At 35.2% G+C, this 22,213-nt stretch overlaps 1 protein-coding gene across 1 annotated transcript in view; it reads left to right on the top strand.

Moving 5' to 3' along the window:
• ME2 (malic enzyme 2) overlaps positions 1–22,213 on the top strand; it is an 85,680-nt gene that overhangs the window by 20,686 nt on the left and 42,781 nt on the right. Inside the window, exons 2-7 of the mRNA XM_020972322.2 lie at positions 11,299–11,418; positions 13,949–14,082; positions 15,247–15,396; positions 18,497–18,572; positions 19,948–20,109; positions 20,457–20,560. Coding sequence (XP_020827981.1) covers positions 11,311–11,418; positions 13,949–14,082; positions 15,247–15,396; positions 18,497–18,572; positions 19,948–20,109; positions 20,457–20,560 — 734 coding nt within the window. The 5' untranslated portion in view covers positions 11,299–11,310. The remainder of the gene's footprint in view (positions 1–11,298; positions 11,419–13,948; positions 14,083–15,246; positions 15,397–18,496; positions 18,573–19,947; positions 20,110–20,456; positions 20,561–22,213) is intronic.

Raw genomic sequence — 22,213 nt, 5'->3', positions numbered from 1 at the left:
TTTAAGTCCATCTATAAACATTAATTTGATTGTTGGTACTGTAATATGAAATCCTTGTCCATTGGCCAGAGTTGATGTACTTCTGGAGGAACTGCATTATATCAGTCTTGACATTGTTGTTTAAAACGAAACCAAAAGAAAGTTGTGGCTAAATGGAAAGATGGGCCCACAGATTCTCCTGGGAAGTGAAAAAAGCGGAATTGGCAGAGTTGGTTTTATTGTGCTTTAAAAGGGGGAACAGGGCGGGGAGCAGCACGCCAATAGGGAAGAGAGAACAAATGTCTTGGGATACTTGGTCGTTTCATGCTGCATTTCTCATGATAAACATTGGCAAAAATACCACCATGATTAAGGCAGTGTTTTTGTTTAAGGTAAAAGTAAAAGTTTTGTTAAAGATGAAGTTTAGCTAATTGAAATCAGTTGCTACAATCAGCAATTTATTACCTTATCTGGTAGAATGAGAGCCAGGGACAATTCCACTTTCACATATGAAAATTCTTTTATAAAATCTTAAAGTGCTTCATAAAATGTCAAGAATGAAAAAAATGAGAAATCTATAGAAAGCTTATTGAGAGATCTAGGTAAGCCATATCATCTTTTTTAATATAGTATTTAATTTTTTCCCCCAATTATATGTTAAAACAATTTTTTATATTTTTTTTATGTTTTGAGTTCCAAATTCTATCCCTCCTTCCCTCTAAGGCCCCACCCACCCAATGGCAAGCAGTCCAAAATAGGTTATATGTGTGCAGTCATATAAAACATTTCCATATTAGTCATTTTGTATAAGACGAAAGAAAGAAAAAAATAGCATGCTTTAGTCTGTATTCAGACAATATAAGTTCTTTCTCTGGAGGCAGATAGCATGTTTCATCATGAGTCCTTTGGGATTGTCTGAGCTGAGAATAGCTAAATCATTCACAGTTCTTCACTGTACAATATTGCTGGTACTGTGTCACCATTCTTCTTGTTCTGCTCATTTCACTTTGCATTAGTTCATATAAGTCCAGGCTTTTCTGAAATCACCCTGCTTATCATTTCTTACAGCACAGTAGTATGCCATCACCATCATATACCACAGCTTGTTTAGCCATTCCCTAATTGATGGGCATCCCCTCAATTTCCAATTCTTAGCCACCACAGAAAGAGCTGTTTCGTACAAATAGGTTCTTTTCCCTTTTTAAAAAATCTCTTTGGTAATTTAATACTATTGTGAATACTATTCTCCAGAATGTAGGAAGAGTTCACAGCTTCACCAGCCGTGCATTGGTGTCCCTGTTTTCCCACATCCCCTCTAACATTTATCATTTCCCTTTTTTGTCGTATTATCCAATCTGTTAGGTGTTAGGTGGTACCTAAGAGTTGTCTTAATTTTAAGCTATATCATCTTGAGAGAGCATTAAAAATGAAACTGAAAGGAGGAAAACCAAAAAGTTAAAATGAGAAAGGTTGGCCAAGATTTTTATAACCAGCAATGACAGTAGAGTCACCATATTTGAACTGTATCATTAGAGTTCCTAATATGTAGTATGAGTAAGCAGAAGTGGCACTATTTCTTTCCATTGCCATATTTAAGAAAACCTTCTTATCTCTCGTTGCTGCTCTCTGGGATTCTGAAGTCAGTATATTTTTCCCTTTCTCCTTTACTTTTTGCTTCCCTTCTTTCTTAGCTATTTGTAAAGGCTTGTCAGACAGCCATTTTGCTTTCTTGCTCTTTTTCTTTGGGATGTTTTTTTTTATTGCTGCCTCCTGTACAATATTGTGAACTTCTCTTCATAGTTCTTCAGGCACTCTATCAGACCTAATCCCTTAAATCTATTCATCACTTCCACTTCATATTTATAAGGAATGTTATTTAGGTCATTCTTATATGGGCTGATGGTTTTCCCTACTTTCTTCAATTTAAGTCTGAGTTTTATAATAAGAACCTCATGAGTGAGCCACAGTCAGCTTGAGGTTTTGCTTTAACTGACTGTATAGAATGAAGCTTCTTCACTTTTGACTGATTTCTTTATTGACCATCTGGTGATGTCGATGTGTAGAGTCACTTTTTGGGTTGTTGAAAAATGAGTTTGCTATACCCAGTGAGTTATCTTGACAAGACTCTTATTAGTCTGTGCCTTGTTTCATTTTGTACTCCAAAACTAAACTTGTCTGTTATTCCAGTTATCTTTTCATTTCCTGCTTTGGTATTCCAAACCCCTGTGATGAATGTGACATCTTTTTTTGGTGTTATTTCTAGAAAATATAAATCTTCATAGAACTGATTAACTTTGGCCTCTTCAGCATTGGTGGTTGGAGCATAGACTTGTATTACTGTGATGTTGAACAGTTTCCCTTGGATTTGAATAGATATCATTCTGCCATTTTTGAGATTATACCCCAGTACTGCTTTTTTCACCCTTTTATGGACTCTGCAGGCTACTCCATTTCTTCTAAAGGAAGTAGTATATGTAAAGATCACCTGAATTAAATTCATCAATTCCCATCCGTTTAAGTTCACTGACACCCAAGATATTGATGTTTAATCTTTCCATCTTCTGTTTGGCCATATCTAGCTTACCTTGTTTGATAGATCTTACATTCCAGGTTACTATGCAATTGATCTTTACAGCATCAAACTTTCCTTTGATCACTATGTGTATCCACAGCTGAGTGTTCTTTTGGCTTTGGCCCAGCCACTTTACTCTTTCTGGAGTTACTTGTAGTTGTCCTCCCCTCTTTCCCAGTAATGTGTTGAACACCTTCTGATCTGAGAGGCTCATCTTCTTGTGTCATAACAATAGAATAGGAAAGATAGATCCCTTCAAGAAAATTAGAAATATTAAAGGGAATGTTTCATGCAAAAATGAGCAAGATAAAAAACAAAAATGTAGGAACTTAACAGAAGTAGAAGAGATTAAGAAGAGGTGGCAAGAATACACAGAAGATCTTAACATCACTGATAACCATTGGTGTGATTGGTTACTGATAAAGAGCCATACTTCCTGGATAATGCAGTCAAATGGGCCTTAGGAAGCATTGCTAACAATAAGGCTAGTGGAGGTGATGGAATTCCAGCTGAGCTATTTAAAATGTAAAAGATGATGCTGTTAAAATGCTGTGGTCAATATGCCAGCAAATTTGGAAAACTCAACAGTGGCCACAGGATTGGAAAAAATCAATTTGTATCCCAATCCTAAAGAAGGGCAATGCCAAATAATGTTCAGATTACTGAACAGTTGCATTCAGTTTACACATCAGCAAGGTTATGCTTAAGATTTTGTAAGCAAGGCTTTAGCAGTATGTGAGCTGAGAATTACCAGAAGTGCAGGTTGGTTTTCAAAGAGGCAGAGGAACTGGAGACTAAATTGCCAACATTCACTCGATTATGGAGAAAGCAAAGGAGTTCCAGAAAAAACATCTACCTTTTTTTTCCCAGTTAATAAGCATTTATTAAGCACTTATTGTGTGCAAAGCACTGCACCAGAGATACAAACAGAAAAGTTAGACAAAACTCTGCTCTCTAGGAGTTCACATGCTAAGGACAGAGACAACACATATGGAATAAAATGACCAGAGAACTTCCCAACCTTGTACTTGAAGACTCTGTATATATTAACTGCCTGTTGATTTGGTGGATATAAACTCCTCCAGAGTAAGGATTGTTTCATTCTTTGTACTTTGCCTGTGTAGGCAGCTTTGGGAATAGAGCACTGGGCCTGGAGTCAGGAAGACCTGAGCTCAAATCCAGCCTCAAACACTCAGTAACAGTGTAATCTCATTGTCTATTCCCGAATGACCCCATTCAACCTCTCAGACAATCCCATCAGGATTCTTCCTAAACTCCTCCCCTAGGCACCCCAGCTTCAAGATCCTCCTCTTAGCCCCTCCTCTGGTCACCCCAAATTACTTGGCTGTATATAAAATCCATCCTGGCCCCCATTTAAGGGCTGAGACTTTCTTATGCTCACTTGTCCTTACGAACATCACAAATGTTCAGATTCCTTAAGAATCTGAGTCTGGCCTGTATGGTTCATCTGTAATAAACCTTGTCTTTGGCTGAAAGAAGACTTGGGTTGAATTCATTTGGGTAGGACCTGCATGTTGGGATTTTGGGGTCCCAGCACCCCTAGCAAAAACGTTTACTTTTGCTTCCTTGACAACAGTACACTACAGCCTTTGACTATACAAACAAAATGTGGCAAGTCCTCAAAAAGATGGAAGTATCAGATTATCTTACTTGACTTCTGAGGAACCTGTATACAAATCAAGTAGCAAGTTAGAATTGAACATGGAACAACTGATTGGTTTAAGATGGAAAAAGGAGTACAACAAGGCTGAATATTGTCACCTTATTTATTTAACTTATATGCTGAGTACATCATGTGAAATGCCAGGCTAGATGAATCAAAAGCCAGAATTAAGATTGCTGGGAGAAATATTAACAATCTCAAATATGCAGATGATACCACTGTGGCAGAAAGTAAAGAAAGATCAAGAAGCATCTTGATGAAAATGAAAGGCCAGTGTGAAAGCTGGCTTGAAGCTTAACATCCAAAAAACTGAATAGATACATATACACATCCAAACTAGGAATCAGAAGGACCTGAGTTTAAGCTTTTATTTAGTCACTTACTTGCCTTTTGATAAGTCATTTAACTTTTTCCCTGCAGCCCTTTTCTCTGATTAGTCAGTTCCTCTCAGAATCCCTATTTTAAGAAGGTATCCTATCAATTCATTTCTTCTTTCCTTTCCCAGGTCCATTCTTAAAACTCTAGATTTCTTTCTCCACTATGCCTCCTCACTTCCTCAAGTTTTCAGCTTCCTTTTATTGAGTGTTGTCTTTCCCCATTAGAATGAAAGAAAGCTCCTTGAAGTCAGGGTCTTTCTTTTTGCTTGTTTTTGTGTTACCAGTGCCTGGCAGTTAATAAGTGTTTGTTGACTTCTCTGAGCCTTAGTTTCCTCATCTGTAAAGTACGTGTAAATTACATTTACATAATGCTTTAAATTTAAAGTATGCTAAGTATATTATCTATATTATCTCCTTTGATTCTCACACAAGTCCTACCTTCTTTATAGGATTATTGTGAGTACCCTATGAGTCAGTATATGTGAAAAGGTTTTAATTTTGCTGTTATCAGACTGATGAGATTAAAAAAAATACATTAGAATGAAAAATTCCCTGGTTAAGCAAGATTCTAGTTTTAAAATTGGCATCATTTAATATTTGTGTGATCACATAGTATCCAGGCAAAACTGTGATAAAAACTGTGAAATACTTTATGGAAGGTTATAGCATTCTTGCAGTGTTCTACATTGTCACTGTTGCTGGAGGTTCAGTTTTTAATTATGTTATGGAAAAATCAAAATTCTCATTTGAGACAAATTGAGATTTCAGTATCAGTATTTTCGTTATATAGTCCATTTCATTTTCCTACACAGAAGATAGAGATACTATAAAACTGGATAATCCAAAAATTGTGCTTGAATTTGGAATGTATTACCAATTTACTTTTCTAATTTTGTTTGGCTTAAGCTAACAATTGCAATTAATGTCTATATTTTAAGCATGCAATAAAGGTGGTATTCCAGAAGTATTCTAGGAATAGGGAGGAGTAGCCAGTCTGAGATTAAAATCTTACTATAAAAATATACCCTAAGTTAGCTACACTAACCTATAAAGGAGACAATTAAGAATTAACATTGTAAAAGCAAGAATCTGTACACTGATAAGTTATTATAATTTAGCCAAATAATGAGATGTATATAGTACAGAAATTTTAAAATTCCTTACTAGAATTAAAATTGTACTATACATACTATACTTTAGTGCATGCCACATTGATTTTTATAAATAAATTGTGACCCTGAAATTAAGTCCCCTTAAAAGATAGGGACTAGACCTGTGATTTCATTGAGATTACGATCTCCCAAAAAAGGAAATTCTCTCTGCCAATGCAAGTCAGCACCTTCCCTGCAATTTAGAGAGATGAACACTGAGAGGTTAAGTGAGTTGCCTGGAGTCACATAATTAGCTTGTCTCAGGAAGGATGAACTTGCCCAGGTCAACAATGAGCAGTTTAAAGCTTCCCTGCCAATCAGTAGTGAGATTAGGTCATACACTTCCAACCTGGGAGAGATGGGGAGACTTGGCTTAAAAAAAAAAAAAACACCTTTCATTGATAATGTTTGGGTCTTAAAAGAATGACGTATTTAACATTTACAGTAGGAACATAAAAGTTGATAAAGATAATGGAATTTAAGTACCTGATTTTGCATTATTTGAAATAAGTAATAGGTTTAACTAGAATGACCCAGCATAGAAATAGTCAACATTTATATCAACATTTAGTTCTTGAATAAACATCAGTATAGATCTTATCTATGAATTTCATCCACATTAAGTTCTGTGTAAGGTTAGTTACTGTACCTATGATTTCACGACTAAAAGAGTACCTGATCCCAAGGGGCTTACTTTCTAGGGGGAGAGACAACATGTAAATAGATAAATACAGAGAAGATGGAAGATAATCTCAGAGAGGAAATCAGTACCAGTTTAAAGGGATGGGAAAGGCCTGCAGGAGTTAGGATTAATATTGAGTCTTGAAGGAACACAAAGAAATTAAGAGGCAGAAGTGAAGGAGCAGAACATTCCAAGCATGGAGGCCAGCCAGTATAAAGGCATGGAGATGGGAAATGGAGCATCTTGTTGGAAGACTATCAGACAGGCCAGTGTGTTTGGATTGTAGGATACATGGAGGAGAATACATTGTAAGAAGACTGCAAAGGGAGGAAGGGGTGCTTTAAATGCCAAACAGAAGACCATATTTTATCCTGGAGGTAACAGGGAAAATTGGAGCACATTAACTAAGGGGGACAGACAGGGGCATTGTTCCAAATAGCTTTCCAGAATAGCTGAACCAATTAACAATTCTACCAACTAGTGTACTTATTTTCCCATAGCTCCCCCAACATTTGTAAATTTTTTTCTTTTGCTTTGCCTGTCTGATAAGTGTGGAGTGGAATATCAAAATTGCTTTAATATGCATTTCTCTAGTTATTGATTTTTAGAGCATTTTTTATATGATTGTTGATAACTTGGATTTCTTCCTTTAAAAAATGATCATGTGTCCCCCTTACAAAAGTCTGTTATTTATTAAGAAAGTCCCCAATGTACTTAGGTTTTTATTCAGTGCATCATTGCACAAAAATTTGAATAAAAATCAAATTTCCAGGTTTCATATCATTTGTATTTAACATTTCCTCCATATTGAGCTATTTACTTGAGACCTGATTCGCTACATATTGTCTCACTGGGGTAAGATATGTCAGCTTTGGGGATGGTTCCTTCGTAGTTCTTTTTATGCTTGTCATAGAGTAAAAAGAACAGTGTTCAAAGGGAATAATAAAGAGAATGCTGTTTTTTATGTCTTGTACCTTAGTGCAAAGAAAATAGACATCCCACAGTATATAAAGGTGTAACAGTCTGCTTTTGGTAAGCAGAGACAAACACTGGACATAACAGGGAAATGAACAAGATCTTTGTACAAAAGAATATGAAACCCTCATTGATGGTCACAAAAGCTGGCATTGGCAATGCTCTGAGACAAAGGTGTGCGTAAGTGAGGGGCAGAAGCTCATAGTCCTTAGTGTTGTTGCCACATCTTTGTTAGTTGCAAAAAAATGCCTGTGGTTATGATGATTTTGTCACCTATATAGGGAGGAAACAAATATGTATCAGGAATGCAATGTTTAGTCATTTCCCCCAACATCAATTATGGACAAGGGCTGGTTAAAGCAGGACAGATTAATTGTATGAGCAATTATGTTGGGGGTTTTTTGTTTGTTTGTTTTTAGGCTATTGGGGTTAAGTGACTTGCCCAGGGTCACACAGCTAGTAAGTGTTAAGTGTTTGGTCTGAGGCTGGATTTGAACTCAGGTCCTCCTGACTTCAGGGCCAGTGCTCTATCCACTGCACTACCTAGCTGCCCCACGCAATTATGTTTTAAAAACAAAAATTTATACATATACATATAAGCATATATATATATATATGTATATGTACACACACATGTACATACACACATATATATTTATGTTACTTTCATTGTTAAATACAGTACCTTTTCTTCCCAAAGAACTTAATTATAAACATATAGTCTTAATAGTATACCCATCAGCCTTCTATCCTACCCATAAATGAAAGAAATCCCATAATCATGCAACTGTCATGTAATCTGTTGCATAAAAGTAATTTATCAATCAAATCAATCTGTAAATCCAATAGGCCTCCTCCTTTGCAGATGATGGAGGATAATACGTTTCTCCCTTCTTTGGAGCCAAGTTTAGTTATTACTAGTCAAATGTTGTTATTTCTATTTCCATTGCATTTTTTGTCATTTTAAAATTTTTTAACTGAGTTCTGTGTAGTTAAATTTGTATTAGTTCATGTAAATATTTCCATGTATCTTTGTATAACAATGTCCAATTGCATTGATGTACCACAATGTATTTTGTCACTCCCCAGTCAAAAAACATCTACTTTGTTTGCTCTTCAGTACTACTTTAAAAAGTGCTGCTCCAATGATTTTGCATATATGGTATTTTTCTTTCTATCTTTGATGTTGTGGGGGCATATGCCTAGCAGTGAGATGTCTGAGTCAAAATGGATGGTCATTTTAATCACGTTATTAACATGTTATTTTCTTTTAGGTTTTCGGCTTTTCAATGCTATTACTGCATATTTCCTGCCTGTATTGCATGTTAATGTTCAGTATTTCATCTTAACAATCAGTGTTTTGTTTATCTTGGCTTCACTCTGTTTATTAAGTCAAGGGATTATGAAATCAGTGGATCTTAGACCTACAACTAGAAGTTGGAGGGGCACAGAGATAATATAGTTGAATCTTCCTCCCTTTCATCTTATTGGAAACAGATTTCCAAACAGTTGAAACAGTTATCTCAAAATCACACAGTTGGTAATGGAACTGGGACCTGAAATGGAACCTCAAGTTTCCTGTACTTTTTACTACAGCATATTCATCTTTAGATTTCATCCTTCATGGAATCAATAAATCAGTCATTCACTGGGTTTCTGTTACCCTGATCTGTTATGAATTGTCTTCTGTTCAGAAGTAAACTTGCCCAGTGACACAAAAGGAATTAACCAAGGATTTCAGCAAAACCAGTTGCTGCTGCTGCTGCCATTCATATAAGACATGCTTTTTCATGAACTATCTCATTTTATCATATAATTCTCACATTTATTCTGTGTGTTATTATTATTAAATTCATTTTCTAGATTAGTAAAATGAGGTTCAGAGAGGATGCATGACTTATCCAGGGGCACATAATTACTAAATAGATAAGATTTAAAGTCCAGAACTCTTTCAGATAAAGTGGGGGATAATGCACTGTTATGGTTTGGGTATTGGTCTTACAATCAAGAAGATGGGAATTTAAACCCTACATCCTATACATACTACATGTGTGATCTTGGGCAATTCTCTTATTTGAAGCGCAGTTTTCACATTTACAAAAAGGAGGCAATTACTATTATATTACCTACCCCCCATAGGGTTGTTATGTTAATCAAATGTAGTATCTGTGAACCACATAATACACTATAAATAAGCACTATATAAATGTCAGTTATTGTGATTATACCACACAAAACTTGCAGTGTTAAGTTAGTATTAATTCTCATGAGTAATAAATCTATTACATTTTATATGAACACATACATTTGAAATCAATGCAAATTTGTATTACAGTTCTAGAGTTACACATGGTAATAATGTAGCTGATGTTTTTATGTAACTTGTTAAATGTTGAACAGTCCACCTTAAATTAATAATATATTGTCAAGGCTTTAGCAAAAAAAAAGTCATATGCTTTGACCAAATTTATCTGTTGGGTAATGACTCTTAGACTTATAAGGTTGAGTCAGTTCCTTATATTTCTTAGAAATGAGACCCTTAAGAGAGAAACTTGTTGCAAAGATTTTTTTTCACCAGTGAACTGTTTTAGAAAGCCTGTGTTTTAGAAAAAATCACTTTGGCAGCTGAGTAGAAGATAAAGTGTAGTGAGAAGAGACTTTTGAAGCAAGGAGACCAATCAGAGATCCTGAACTAGGGTGGTCACTATGTGAGTTGAGAGCAGGTGCCATTTAGGAGAAATGTTATGAAGATGAAACTGACAAAATTTGGCTGTAGATTTTATATATGGAGTGAGAATGAGGAATTGAGGATGATAGATACTGAAGTCGTTGGCCTGGGTGACTAATAAGGGTGAGGCTTTGAGAGTTTGGGGAAAAAGATAATGAGTTCTGTTTTGGACATGTTGAGTTTGAGATTTCTAAATATTATATTGCCAGTATGTGTTAGAAGTAGAACTTTGTTGGGTTGGTTTTTTGTTTTTTGGGAGTTTTTTTGGCTAGGCAGTGGGATTAAGTGACTTGCCCAGGGTCACACAGCTAGTAAGTGTTATGTGTCTGAGGCCGAATTTGAACTCAGGTACTCCTGAATTCACGGCTGGTGCTCTATCCACTGTGCCACCTAGCTGCCCCAGAGGTAGAACTTTGAATCCAGGTCTTCCTAGTTTCAAGGCCAGCTCTCTATCCACAACACCATATTGCCTGTTTTGTGAAGTTCTAAATACATTCATTTTATCAGTATGGGTGTGTTTGAAATTTTAGGCTTTCTCAAGTTACATACTTCTAACCCATTCTTAGGATATCCCAAGTTAAGTTCCCCACCTGGTTGTTTATTTCAGCCCTTTCATAGTTCCCTATGCATCTCTAGATAATACTACCTGTCCTCCTCTCTACATCATTTACCATGAATATTTAAGTGATCTATGGAACTGGCAATGGATTTGAACCTCTCCTCTCCCCTCCTTTTGATGATAACTTGCCACTACTTAGATAATGGTAGTAATGGTTCCTGTGAAAACAAATTTGGCAGAATGCCTGCCCTCGCAGTTTTAAAGCTTCCACCAGCCCTACGAGTAACACCGTATATCAGGGTATGCCTTTATATGAGTTTCGATGATGGCACCAAAATCAAAATTTTCTTATTGTTTCATCTTCTGCTGTTCCCTTCATCTCATCTTCTTATTCTCCTGTTTTGTCTTCTACTCTTTCTTCTGTTCTTTCACTTCCTTTTTCAGATCACAAAACTATTTGCTAGAAATTGAAAAATGAATTTTGTATATGCATTAAAGCTTTTTGAATATGCTTTTGAAAACTAATACTTAGCTTGATGTATATTTGACCCTGCAATGTTTTCATCCTGGTTTTTTCCATTGTTTTTCCAGGTAAAAGAAATTATGTTCTCCAGATTAAGAGTAGTTGCCTCTCCTTGTACATTGGCATGTCGAAATGTGCACACCAGAGAAAAAGGCAAGCCATTAATGTTGAATCCAAGAACAAACAAAGTTAGTAACATTAATACTACTATTCTTTTTCTCTCTCCTTATATATTAGTTTAACGCAATATTTTGCTGCCATCAAATAAATGATGCAGCCAAGTTATCAAATAAATAACATCAAATGAACTTTTTGAATTTTGAAAGTTTTATTATTCTGTGGAATTTGCTTCAGAGATGATCCTGACAACATTTTAAAATAGTATTTTATATTTTATTTTTTCCAAATTACGTGTAAAAACAATTTGTGGGCTTTTTAAATTATTTTGAGTTCCAAATTTTATCCTTCCTCTCCCTCCCTTTGAGACAATAAGCAAGCTGATAAAGGTTAAATATGTGCAATCATGTAAAACACTTCCATATTAGTCATTTTGTGCAAGAAGACTTGAACAAAAAGAAAGAGAAAATAATAGTGTGATTCAACCTATTTCCAGACATCATCACTTCTTTCTCTGAAGGTGGATAGCATGTTTCATCACGAATCCTTTGGGATTCTGACAGCATTTTTAAGGATGGAGTTTTCTGGCAGAGGTTCTGTTTCCAATAGAAGTAAGGTATTTTGAATCTACCTTGGTTTGAACTAAGGGACAGATCATTTATAGTTAGGTAGTGAATACCTTTCACTAGGAAGACTTCCATCTAAAATGCTTAATAGTACTCTAGAAAGATGTATAACTCTTAATTAGAAAACCCAGCTTCTTATAGCCTTCTGGATTCTGACAGCATTAAAACACTTAATTGCAAAGGTAGCTAAAGCTTGTATAGGTAAGCCCACCTGTAACATTACTTTCAGAATATATCTTAGAGGGCAGTGAGGGAAATGAACTTAATGAAGTGTCCCTTTTATTTACCCATTTCTAACTTGAAACAAAGCCCAATGTAGATATTACTGTCACCTGATAGGTAGTTAAAATAGGGTTTTTTCTCAACAAATACAGGAGGGTAGATCTAAGTAGAGGGGCTTCTCTTATTAACTCTTTTCTTATTTGTATTCTAAAAGCAATTACTTTGAAATTGGAAAAGAACCCTATTCCCAACTGACCTGCTTTTGTGAACTTTACAGGTTTTTTTTGCCAAATAAAATTTTAGCTAATTGAATTAGTAGCAACTTATTTTAGTAATAAAATTTTAAATCACATTTCGTAGTAAAGTATAATGTAGGTCTAATAGTCTGCCATATATTACAAGCAATGTCCATAAATATCAGTGGAATTTTTATATTAGGAAATTGATGTTCAGATATTTGAAAGAGAATTCAAAAATTCATTCTAAATTGGCATTTTTATCTTGGCTTAAGTGGAAATAAAGACAAAATAATTCATGCTAGTTATTTTGTCTTGTGATATATCTAAAAATATGTGAGTTTCTAGTTAAGATATATGCCAGTTATCTGGAGACAGCCCTCCTCACTTTATCCTGACATGAAAACCTAATTTATTTTTTATTACTGGCTTCATAGATTCTCACAGTTGGATGGGACCTCAGTAGACATTTAATCTAATTCATACCTGCACAGCATGCTTGACAAGTGGCCATCTCTCAAGCCAGTTTGGGGGTAAAAGAGAAAAGGGAGGAAAAAGCTTTTTGAGGGGGAGAAGGCACGGTTAAAGTCAGTATGTTAAAAGTCATGAAAGTATCTCAACCTTTGAAGCTCATAAGATTAAAAAAAGCTTTATCTTAGTTACAGAGCATCTCATGATAAACTAGTAGGACTTAATTTCTGCTTGTGTTTTCTAGAAGGAAATTAGCTGCCTAGCAGGTTTTAATGAAATTTACTAACTTTACTAATTAGCATTAGGTGGAAATTTTTGCAGGTCATCTACCAAAACCAAGATTTTGTGTTAATCACTGTATGTTATATATGACAATTAATGTAAAATTGTCTTTAATAATCAATTAGATTGGGTCACAAATGTAATATTTGATATATTACTTGAATCCTCATGGTAAATATATAGTGAAAGTACCCAATCCCAACTTTTATCTATGGTAATGGTAATAGGAAAAGGCATTTATAAGTAAAATCCATAGACATTCCCTAAAACTTAGTTTTAGCCACCCAGCCTTTTGTCATAGCTAATCAGTGCTAGTAAAATTGGCTGTTTGAGTTTCACCTCCTCACCTGTAAGGTACTAATAATGAGGGAAAGGAGAAGCAAAAGGATAGTCAGTCAGTAAACATGTATTAAGAGCCTGTTATGTTTGAGGCATTGTGCTAAGTGCTGAGAATACAAAGAAAGGCAAACATCAGTCCCTATCCTTGAGGAACCTTCAGTCCAGTGGAGGAGTCCACATGCAAACAAGCTCCATACAGGATAACTAGGAAATAATCAACAGAGGGAAGACGCTAGAATTAAGGGGAATAGGAAAGGCTTCCTGTAGGTGAGATTTTAGTTGGGATTGGAAAAAAGCCAAGGAGTAGAGATGAATAGAGAAAAAGGATTTAGATAATTCAAAGCCAAATAATTAATAATTCTGAAATTTGCTTATGAATGTGGGTCAATTTTTTATAAAGAATATTTTGCCATTTCCTCCTTTAGGGAATGGCATTTACATTGCGAGAACGACAGATGCTTGGACTTCAAGGACTTCTACCTCCTAAAATAGAGACACAGGATATTCAAGCTTTACGATTCCATAGAAACATAAAAAAAATAAGTGATCCTTTGGAAAAGTAAGAGTTTGTCAGAAACTTGTATTTTGTTAATTGGGGGGGGAGGTTGGTTCCAATTTGTAAGATTTAGACTCATTTTATTATGGTGGTATAACCAATGCTTTGACTTTTTACTAAAATTTGTTTTCTTTCAGTTATTTAAATAACCTTATTTCACTTTTATTTATCATTGTAAATTATTGTTAGGAAAGGTTTTGAGACTCATAGTAGGCTCAATAGAATTATAGACTACTAGAATTAGAAAAAAATTCTAATTCCTAGATTGACTTATAGGTCATCTAGTCTGACTTCCCACCCCGTGCAAGAATTTCCCCTACAATATCTCTTTGTATCTAGGTGATTATTTGAAAATTCTTTCTTTTAATGGGTCAAAATCTGCTTCCATTTATTCTAGTTCTGCCTTTCTGTCCTCTAAAGCTACAAAAATAAGCCAAATCACCTTTCCATGTGATTGCCCTTAATATGTTTGAAAATAGTTGCCATGTCCTCCTCCAAGTCATATTTCTATATTTCATGTATCTGTTTTCTGTATTTTTTTCTTACATAACATTGATTTCAAGCCACTTACCAAATTAGCCTCCCTATTCTGGCTATGCTTTATTTGTCTCAGCAAGCATGGTATAAAGGAAAGAGTGATATATTTAGTTAGGAAAGGCCTGGGTTCAAATCTCATCTCTGGTACTTACTAGGTGTGTGACCAGATTTAATCTACTCTTAAGAAGTATTGTGACAATATTATTTTGGTTTTGTATACTACCTTCTCTACTCTCTATTGCCCAGATCAAAGGAAGCTATAGGAAGAGCTTTGTAATAATCTGTTTTTAGTCAATTCTATTTTATGTATTGTTTGCATTCCTAGAATCTATAAATATTTTAGTTCTCTTTCATAATTTGCTTTGTTTTATATTTAAGTACATAAGTAGAAAATACTTTTGTTGGTTAATGTTAATTCCTAGAGTTGAACAAAAATTTTACTTTATTTTTCTGAATATATAGTCAGAAACAATTTTTATGATCACATTGCTTTAAAAAGTAATGCTTTCCATAGTATTAACCAAGTAATAATATGCAGAACTATATTCATGTATATTTTTGGAAGATTAATATGTTAGCATGAGCAGTAAATTATTTCTAAGCCTGTTTGTTTACCATGCTTGTTTTCAGATATATCTACATAATGGGAATCCAAGAAAGAAATGAAAAGTTATTTTATAGGATTCTTCAAGATGATATTGAAAGATTAATGCCAATAGTATATACCCCAACAGTGGGTCTAGCCTGTTCACAATACGGACACATCTTTCGGAGACCAAAGTAAGTCTAATTCTAATTTATATTTAGAAATTATTATGATCATGATTTATAGAAAAGACATTATATTATACTTTATTGAATCTGCAGTTCTTTCCTGTATGTTGACATACCTCTTATTCCTCATGTCTTCCATCCATTTTCTGTATTACGATAGCTTAAGTGAAAGTGATAGAAAAAACAACGTGCAACCTTCCTTTTTGACAGCAGTGATTATTGCTGTATTCCTATTGCCCCTAAAATATTATATGAATTTCATCTATTTCATGCTCAAAAAAAATAAGCACAATACTAAGTAATAATAACTAATATTTATATAATTCCTTGCAGTTTGAAAAGTACTTTGTAAGTAAATTGTATTTTAATTGCTATTTTTACAGATGAGGAAATTTAGGTTCAGAGAAATTTAGTGTTGGAACGAGGATGAAAATGGAGGTCTTTTGTTCTTTTGACTACACTAGGGTACCTCTTTGGGAACTCTTTTCTGAATTCTGGTAGAAATACATTCTACTTTTCACTAAAACTATACTTGACAATCTGGCCATGAGTACCTTCTGATTAAGAGACTTTCCTCAGTTCTTTTTTAACTTTATATTTTCTGCCCATTTTCCCCCTTTCATAAGATAAACTGATAAAGCTACATTTTTTCATTTAGGTAACTAGGTAGCAGTTTTTCTAGTTCTTAGTTCTTGAGCACACACAAATCCATGTAGCACCAAGTTCTGTTAGCTTCTTTCTCTTATCATTTCATTATGTCCTAATGCTTTTAGAGCTAAACAAAGATCTTGCCATATATCTTTCACACTCCTCTCTCTCTCTCACTCTCTCTCTCTCTCTCTCTCTCTCTCTCTCTCTCTCTCTCTCTCTCTCTTTCTCTCTCTCAGATATGAAGCTAAATATAATGAAATGTAGCCTCCTAATGGGTACTGTTCCCATTAGACTCTCCTTCTAGTCCATCCTGCACACTACCACCCATTGTCCTTCTGGAAAGACCACTTGGTTATGTCATTCCCTTTTACTGCTCTCCATGACTCATCCCATACCTACTGGTTTAGCTCTTCTTCCTACTGTTCACATGGATTTTTTGCTTCATCCAGACTAGTGAACTTATTATCCCTTAACCATCCCTTGATCATTATTTTCTCTCTGGCTGCTCATTTTCTTTCTCATACTTGAAATGCCCTTCTCACACTTCTCTACCTAGCTGACCTCAAAGCTTCAATGCTGAACTTAGCCTATTCTTCCTGAAGACTTCTAGCTTTCATTGATCTGTCTCTACTTTGACAGATGTGTGTGTGGGAGGATGGGGTAAGGGATCTGAAAGCTAGAGACATAGAAGGATGTGTACATGTGGGGGAGGGGGAGATTTGTGTGTGTGAAGAGTGGGGAAACTTATTCTGAGGGGTCCTCTGTGTAGCTTCTTGGCTGTAGAGGAGCCTCTGCAGGGCTTGAGATAGGTTTATATGTGAGAGGGCAAAGGAAGGAATATCTTTGGTGCATGAAAGTGGATCTCAAGGGTGGGTATTCAGCTTCTCTTCAGCTGAAAGGGAAATCAGGGCGTCTGATCCTAGAAGAAGAAAAAAAAAGGGAGTGATTGGGAGGACTAATGATCCAGACACTGATGACTCCTCAGTGCCTACACCTACTCTGAAAGGAGTACCTCAAGGTTTACCTGCCTTCTGGTTCTTCATCTACATTGAAGACCTAGGCCAGGCCTATGTATATTTATCTGTGTGGATATAGAATCTTGTATGTGTGGAGATGACTGAATCTGAGCCTACTCTAGGACATCTCTTTTTGTTGGCTCAAGAGTCTTACCTTATTAAGGGAGATGAACCTTTTCTAAAATAGTCTTAAAATATCTGAACAGCCACATTGTGTCTCTCATGACAGCCCTCTTTACCAAGCAAAACAATACAAATCTTTCGTTAAATTATACAGAAAGGAAGAGAGCAGCTTATTCCCAATCTCAACTTGAATCCGGGGATTTAGGCAGGGAAAGGGGGGGAATCATGAGATCTGGGGAAAGAACTTAGGAAATGGTATGTCTAGGTGAGAGGGTACCAACTGGCAAAGGGAAAGAATTAAAAAAAACTTCCCCAAAACTATAGTTACCCAGTAGGGGAATGGACTACCTCAGGTAATTAGTTTCCCCTTCCTTGTTTTGGAGGTTGTTGAAAATTTTCCCCATCAGAATTGAGTTGGACTAGATGACCTTGAAAGTCCTTTCTAACTCCAAGATACTGTGATAGTTTTTGTCTATGCCATTCATGCTTTATATTTATTACCTTGTCATGTCTTATCTCTTCAGGTAAAATTTTAAGCTTTGCAGGTAGTACCATGACTTATACATTTTTATCCTCTGCTATACCTAGTACAGTGCTTTTTGCCATATTAGATGTTTAATAGATATTTGTTGCTTGACATATGATTGTTTGGTCCAGGTTAGATTCAAAGTTGGAACAGCAACATAGAGATTAAGTGTCAGGATGAGTTGGCACAAGATTGGAAATCATAGCAAAAGTGGATTCCGGTTATTTGATTTCTATTTGACGGCATCCTCTAAAATCCAATTTGGTGGGGGAGGGAGGAATTTTTTCCAAGTAATTAAATTTCCTTTTACTCTGGATAAGAATATTGTATTTCATATGACTTTGCACTTTAAAGCGTGATCTCCTGTAAAGTATATATATTCTGTGACGGATTTTTATATATTTTCTTTTCTCTCTGCCTGCTCCTCTTTTAAGCTTTAATGAAGTTTTTATATTGATTTACTTCATAGAAGTTTTTATAGTTTCATAGTTTCTCATATTCATGATTGACTTTTATATCATTTTGGTAGTTTTTAGCTTGAGTATGGTAGCCTTATCCTACATAAAACAGTGACGGCATTTAAATATGATAATGTCCCCTTACAGCTGTGCAATGAGCAGTTTTATCAGTGTGGCATAATTAGATCAATTTGGAAATATGCAATGGCTTGACTTTTCTCAACAAACTACACAAAGTAGCCTAACTTACTAATAGTTGGGAGGGAGGGATTTCATAACACAGAAGAAAGCAAACTATTGTAAAGTGCAAAAGTGTTTTTGTTCTGTTGCAGGGGATTATTTATTTCAATCTCAGACAGAGGCCATGTTAGATCAATTGTGGATAACTGGCCAGAAAATGATGTTAAGGTACTAATAGCACAACTCTCCCTTTCGCAATGTTGTCTTTCCCTTTAAGTTACCTATGTACATAGACACCAACATTTTTCATTGTTGCCATAGTTTATTTTGCACTTCTATGTCATAGTGCTTTTTTAATGAGGATATCATGGTATTGTACAAATGTAAGGGGTAGCCTTTCTCTTTAGGAATCAGTGATGAGAAGTTCTGCTGATTCAAAGAGAGGAGGGTGACAGTGCTGACCTCTGCCTGCCCCCAGCTTCTTTTAGACTTTAGTCTCTTTGTATTTAAAATACTGGAAAGTTTTATTTGGGGGCTCATGATTTTATTGTACATGTAAGGCTACTTTGCTAGATTTTCTAATTTTTTTTTTTAAAAGCTCTAGGTTAGATCCATTTCCTGTTTGAACAAAAGCATTTTGCATACATTTTCCTCCACGTTTTTAAAACAACAGCATGAGGCACCTTAGTATTATCCCCATTTTAAAATTTATAGAGGTAGAGTTTATAGAGTAGTTTATAGAGATAGAGCTAGAATTCTAAACTCAAATCTTTGGATTCCGAATCCATTACCATTTCCATTGTACTAAGTTGCCTCTCCTTTTTTCTTTCATCAAATATGATTTTTGCACCTTTAGCTGTAGATGCTTTTGTTTTTACATTTTTATGCTTGAATACCTCACTAAAAGAGCTATTTTCGGGACAGTTAGGTGGCACAGTGGGTAAAGCACCAGCCCTGGAGTCAGGAAGACCTAAGTTCAAATCCAGCCTTAGACACGTGACACTTATCAGCTGTGTGACACCCTGGGCAAGTCACTTAACCCCATTGCCCAGCCAAAAAAACCCCAAACTATTTTGGAAAGAACTTTATTAGTTCTAACTGAAGGGATAAATACTGAGAGAATGAAACTCACAGTTCTATCTAAGCCTTTTAGATTTATCTTTAGCTAAAGAGCCGTTTTCATCCATTACAGTATTTTAGTGATCCGCCTCATGCAGGTGTTGTTTATGTGACAATTTCTTTTGTATTCCTTCCATAAGTATAGTGATTTGACACATGTAAGGCTTTTGTTCCTTTACCACATTCTTTCGCCTTTATGTTTAAATTCAAGGCTTACCAGGGAGAAGACTTGTACTTAAGCCAGAACTTTTAGCAGATAGAAATTAGTTTTAATTCATTACCTTTTTAATATGCTTTTATCAAGGAGTAGTTCTAGAATGTCAAGTGTACTTTTTAGGTTATTTTCTTTTAAAGTTTTTAAGGTAAATAATTTGAATTACAAAGTTATAGTTACAAGTACAGTAAAAAGTCAATCTTGTAAAAATACCATTTTAACCTCTAATATTTTGATTTAACTTTTAATGTGTATCTTTTTGTAATTAAGGCTGTTGTGGTAACTGACGGAGAGAGAATATTGGGTCTTGGAGATCTGGGTGTCTATGGAATGGGAATTCCAGTAGGAAAGCTTTGTTTATATACAGCTTGTGCTGGAATACGACCAGATAAGTGCCTCCCTGTGTGTATTGACGTGGGAACTGACAATCCAGTGAGTTTAACATTTTCCACCCTCTGATTTGTCTTCCACTTCTTTGTTAAGAAAATTATTTCTCTTGTATTTTTTTCTAAATGATGAATAAGAAAGGCAGAAATTTTCTACGCATTATATATTTTTGGCTCTGAATTATTGATTGAATTTGTTTTAGCAGCAGGTTTGTGGCCAAAACTAAACATATTATATCTGGTGTGATAAAGTGAAGTCTAAAGCTACTAAAGGGGTTTTAGGAAAAATGGCAAGAATCTTAGCTTCTTGTTAATTAATTTAATGCTACATTTTTACATAGAAATTATGTAAATAAGGTTATTTATTTTTATACTGTTTGTTTTATTTTATAGTCACTATTAAAAGATCCATTTTATATGGGCTTATATCAGAAAAGAGATCGCTCCCAGCGTTACGACGACCTTATTGATGAATTTATGGAAGCCATTACTGACAGGTATTTAATGAAATTACAAGTATATCAAAGTATTAAAGAAAATTACTAGTTTGTATGAGAGGGACTTCCAATTATAAGTTAAATTTAAATTTCTGTGTTAAAAATAGCAATAAAACTTTGTAAGATGATAATAGCATTTATATGCCACTTTATGATTTGCAGAATAGTTTGTAAGGAAAACACGTTAACTCATTTGATCTTCACAACAAACCTGTAAAGTAGGTGCTCTTGTTTTTCCTTTTTTACAGATAGGAAACTGAGGCTGAGAGAGGTTAAGTGTCTTGCCAAGTATTAACACAGCTGGAAAGTGTCTGAGGGGGGATTTAAACTCAAGTCTTCCTGACTTCCCAAGTCCAGAGCTCTATGCATTGGGTTTTTTGGTTGGTTGGTTGGTTGGTTGGTTTTTGTTTTTGGTGAGGCAGTCGGGTTTAAGGGACTTGCCCAAGGTCACACAGCTAGTAAGTATCAAGTATCTGAGGCTGGGATTTGAACTCATGTCCTCCTGACTCCAAGGCTGGAGCTTTATCCACTGTGTCACCTAGTAGCCCCTAGCTCTATGCATTGTATCACCTCACTGCCTAGTTATGAAATCATACCTCATTTGCATAGCACTTTAAAGTTTGCAAAGCACTTTGCTCATAATAACCCGAGAGGTAGATAATGAAAATATTGTCTATTTTTTCAGAGATATAATGGAAGCTCAGAGCTAGTAAGTGACCTGCCCAGTGTCACATAGTACACATAGGAGCCAGAATTTGAACACAGATCTCCAGGTTCCAAGTCCAGGATTCTTTCCATTAATCAACTGATGGAATCTGGGTGTAGATGTTTGTTTTTAAAGAATAATTCTCAGTTTCTGATCCAGAAAGGTAGAAAGAGATTGCATTTTAAAATGTCATGTCAGTTCTTTTTGTTTCTTGATTAGTTCTACTGATGAGTGAGGGATATATAATCTCTGCACTATGCTTAACACTTGCCTGTTCAGTTTATCTGTTTGTTGCTTCAATTTGCAAATCCTGATTCCTCCTAAAAAATTAGAAATCTTCCTATCTGGAAAAAATTGGAACAATTGACAGTTTACCAACTCCATATATCAGGAGCTAGTAAATATTTGTTTATTTTCTTCTTCAATAATGAACACGAGGTGCTCTTGTTACCTTTGCCTCTCATTCCAGTGTTTTAGCACCCTGAAAGCTGAGAAAATTCTAACTGAAATTTCTTTTAAGTCCCATGTCTTATTGTCCTCCGGGAATTTGAGGAACAACCACACAACATTCTCAGATATTCTTCTACTTGAATACAGTTTATCAAGTAACTCTTGTTCTTCAGGCCAAACAACCTCAATTCCTTTTAACCTTTTGTCATAGGGGCTAAATTCCATTCCTTTATTTTTTTGATCTTCTATAGAGCTATTCCCATTAGGGCCCTTGATTCATTATTTTATTAATATAATCCCAATACTAAATTTTGTTATGTAGCTTGTGTACATCTGTAATCCCTAGATCGTTTTCTTTTGTATTTATCTCAAGCTGATCTCTTACCTTATGCTCGTGTTTTGAAATCTTGATCTCAAGATATTGCCATCTTGCATTTTTAGTTTGAACTTCCTGTTACACTTATTACTGCTCAGGTCTTCAAGCAGTTATTGTATCT

The sequence above is a fragment of the Phascolarctos cinereus genome, unplaced genomic scaffold (assembly GCF_003287225.1).
Source record: "Phascolarctos cinereus isolate Bilbo 61053 unplaced genomic scaffold, phaCin_HiC Scaffold_4;HRSCAF=312, whole genome shotgun sequence".
Taxonomy (NCBI): domain Eukaryota; kingdom Metazoa; phylum Chordata; class Mammalia; order Diprotodontia; family Phascolarctidae; genus Phascolarctos; species Phascolarctos cinereus.
Note: the sequence above shows the minus strand (reverse complement) of the source record. Positions and strands in the feature narration are given on the sequence as shown.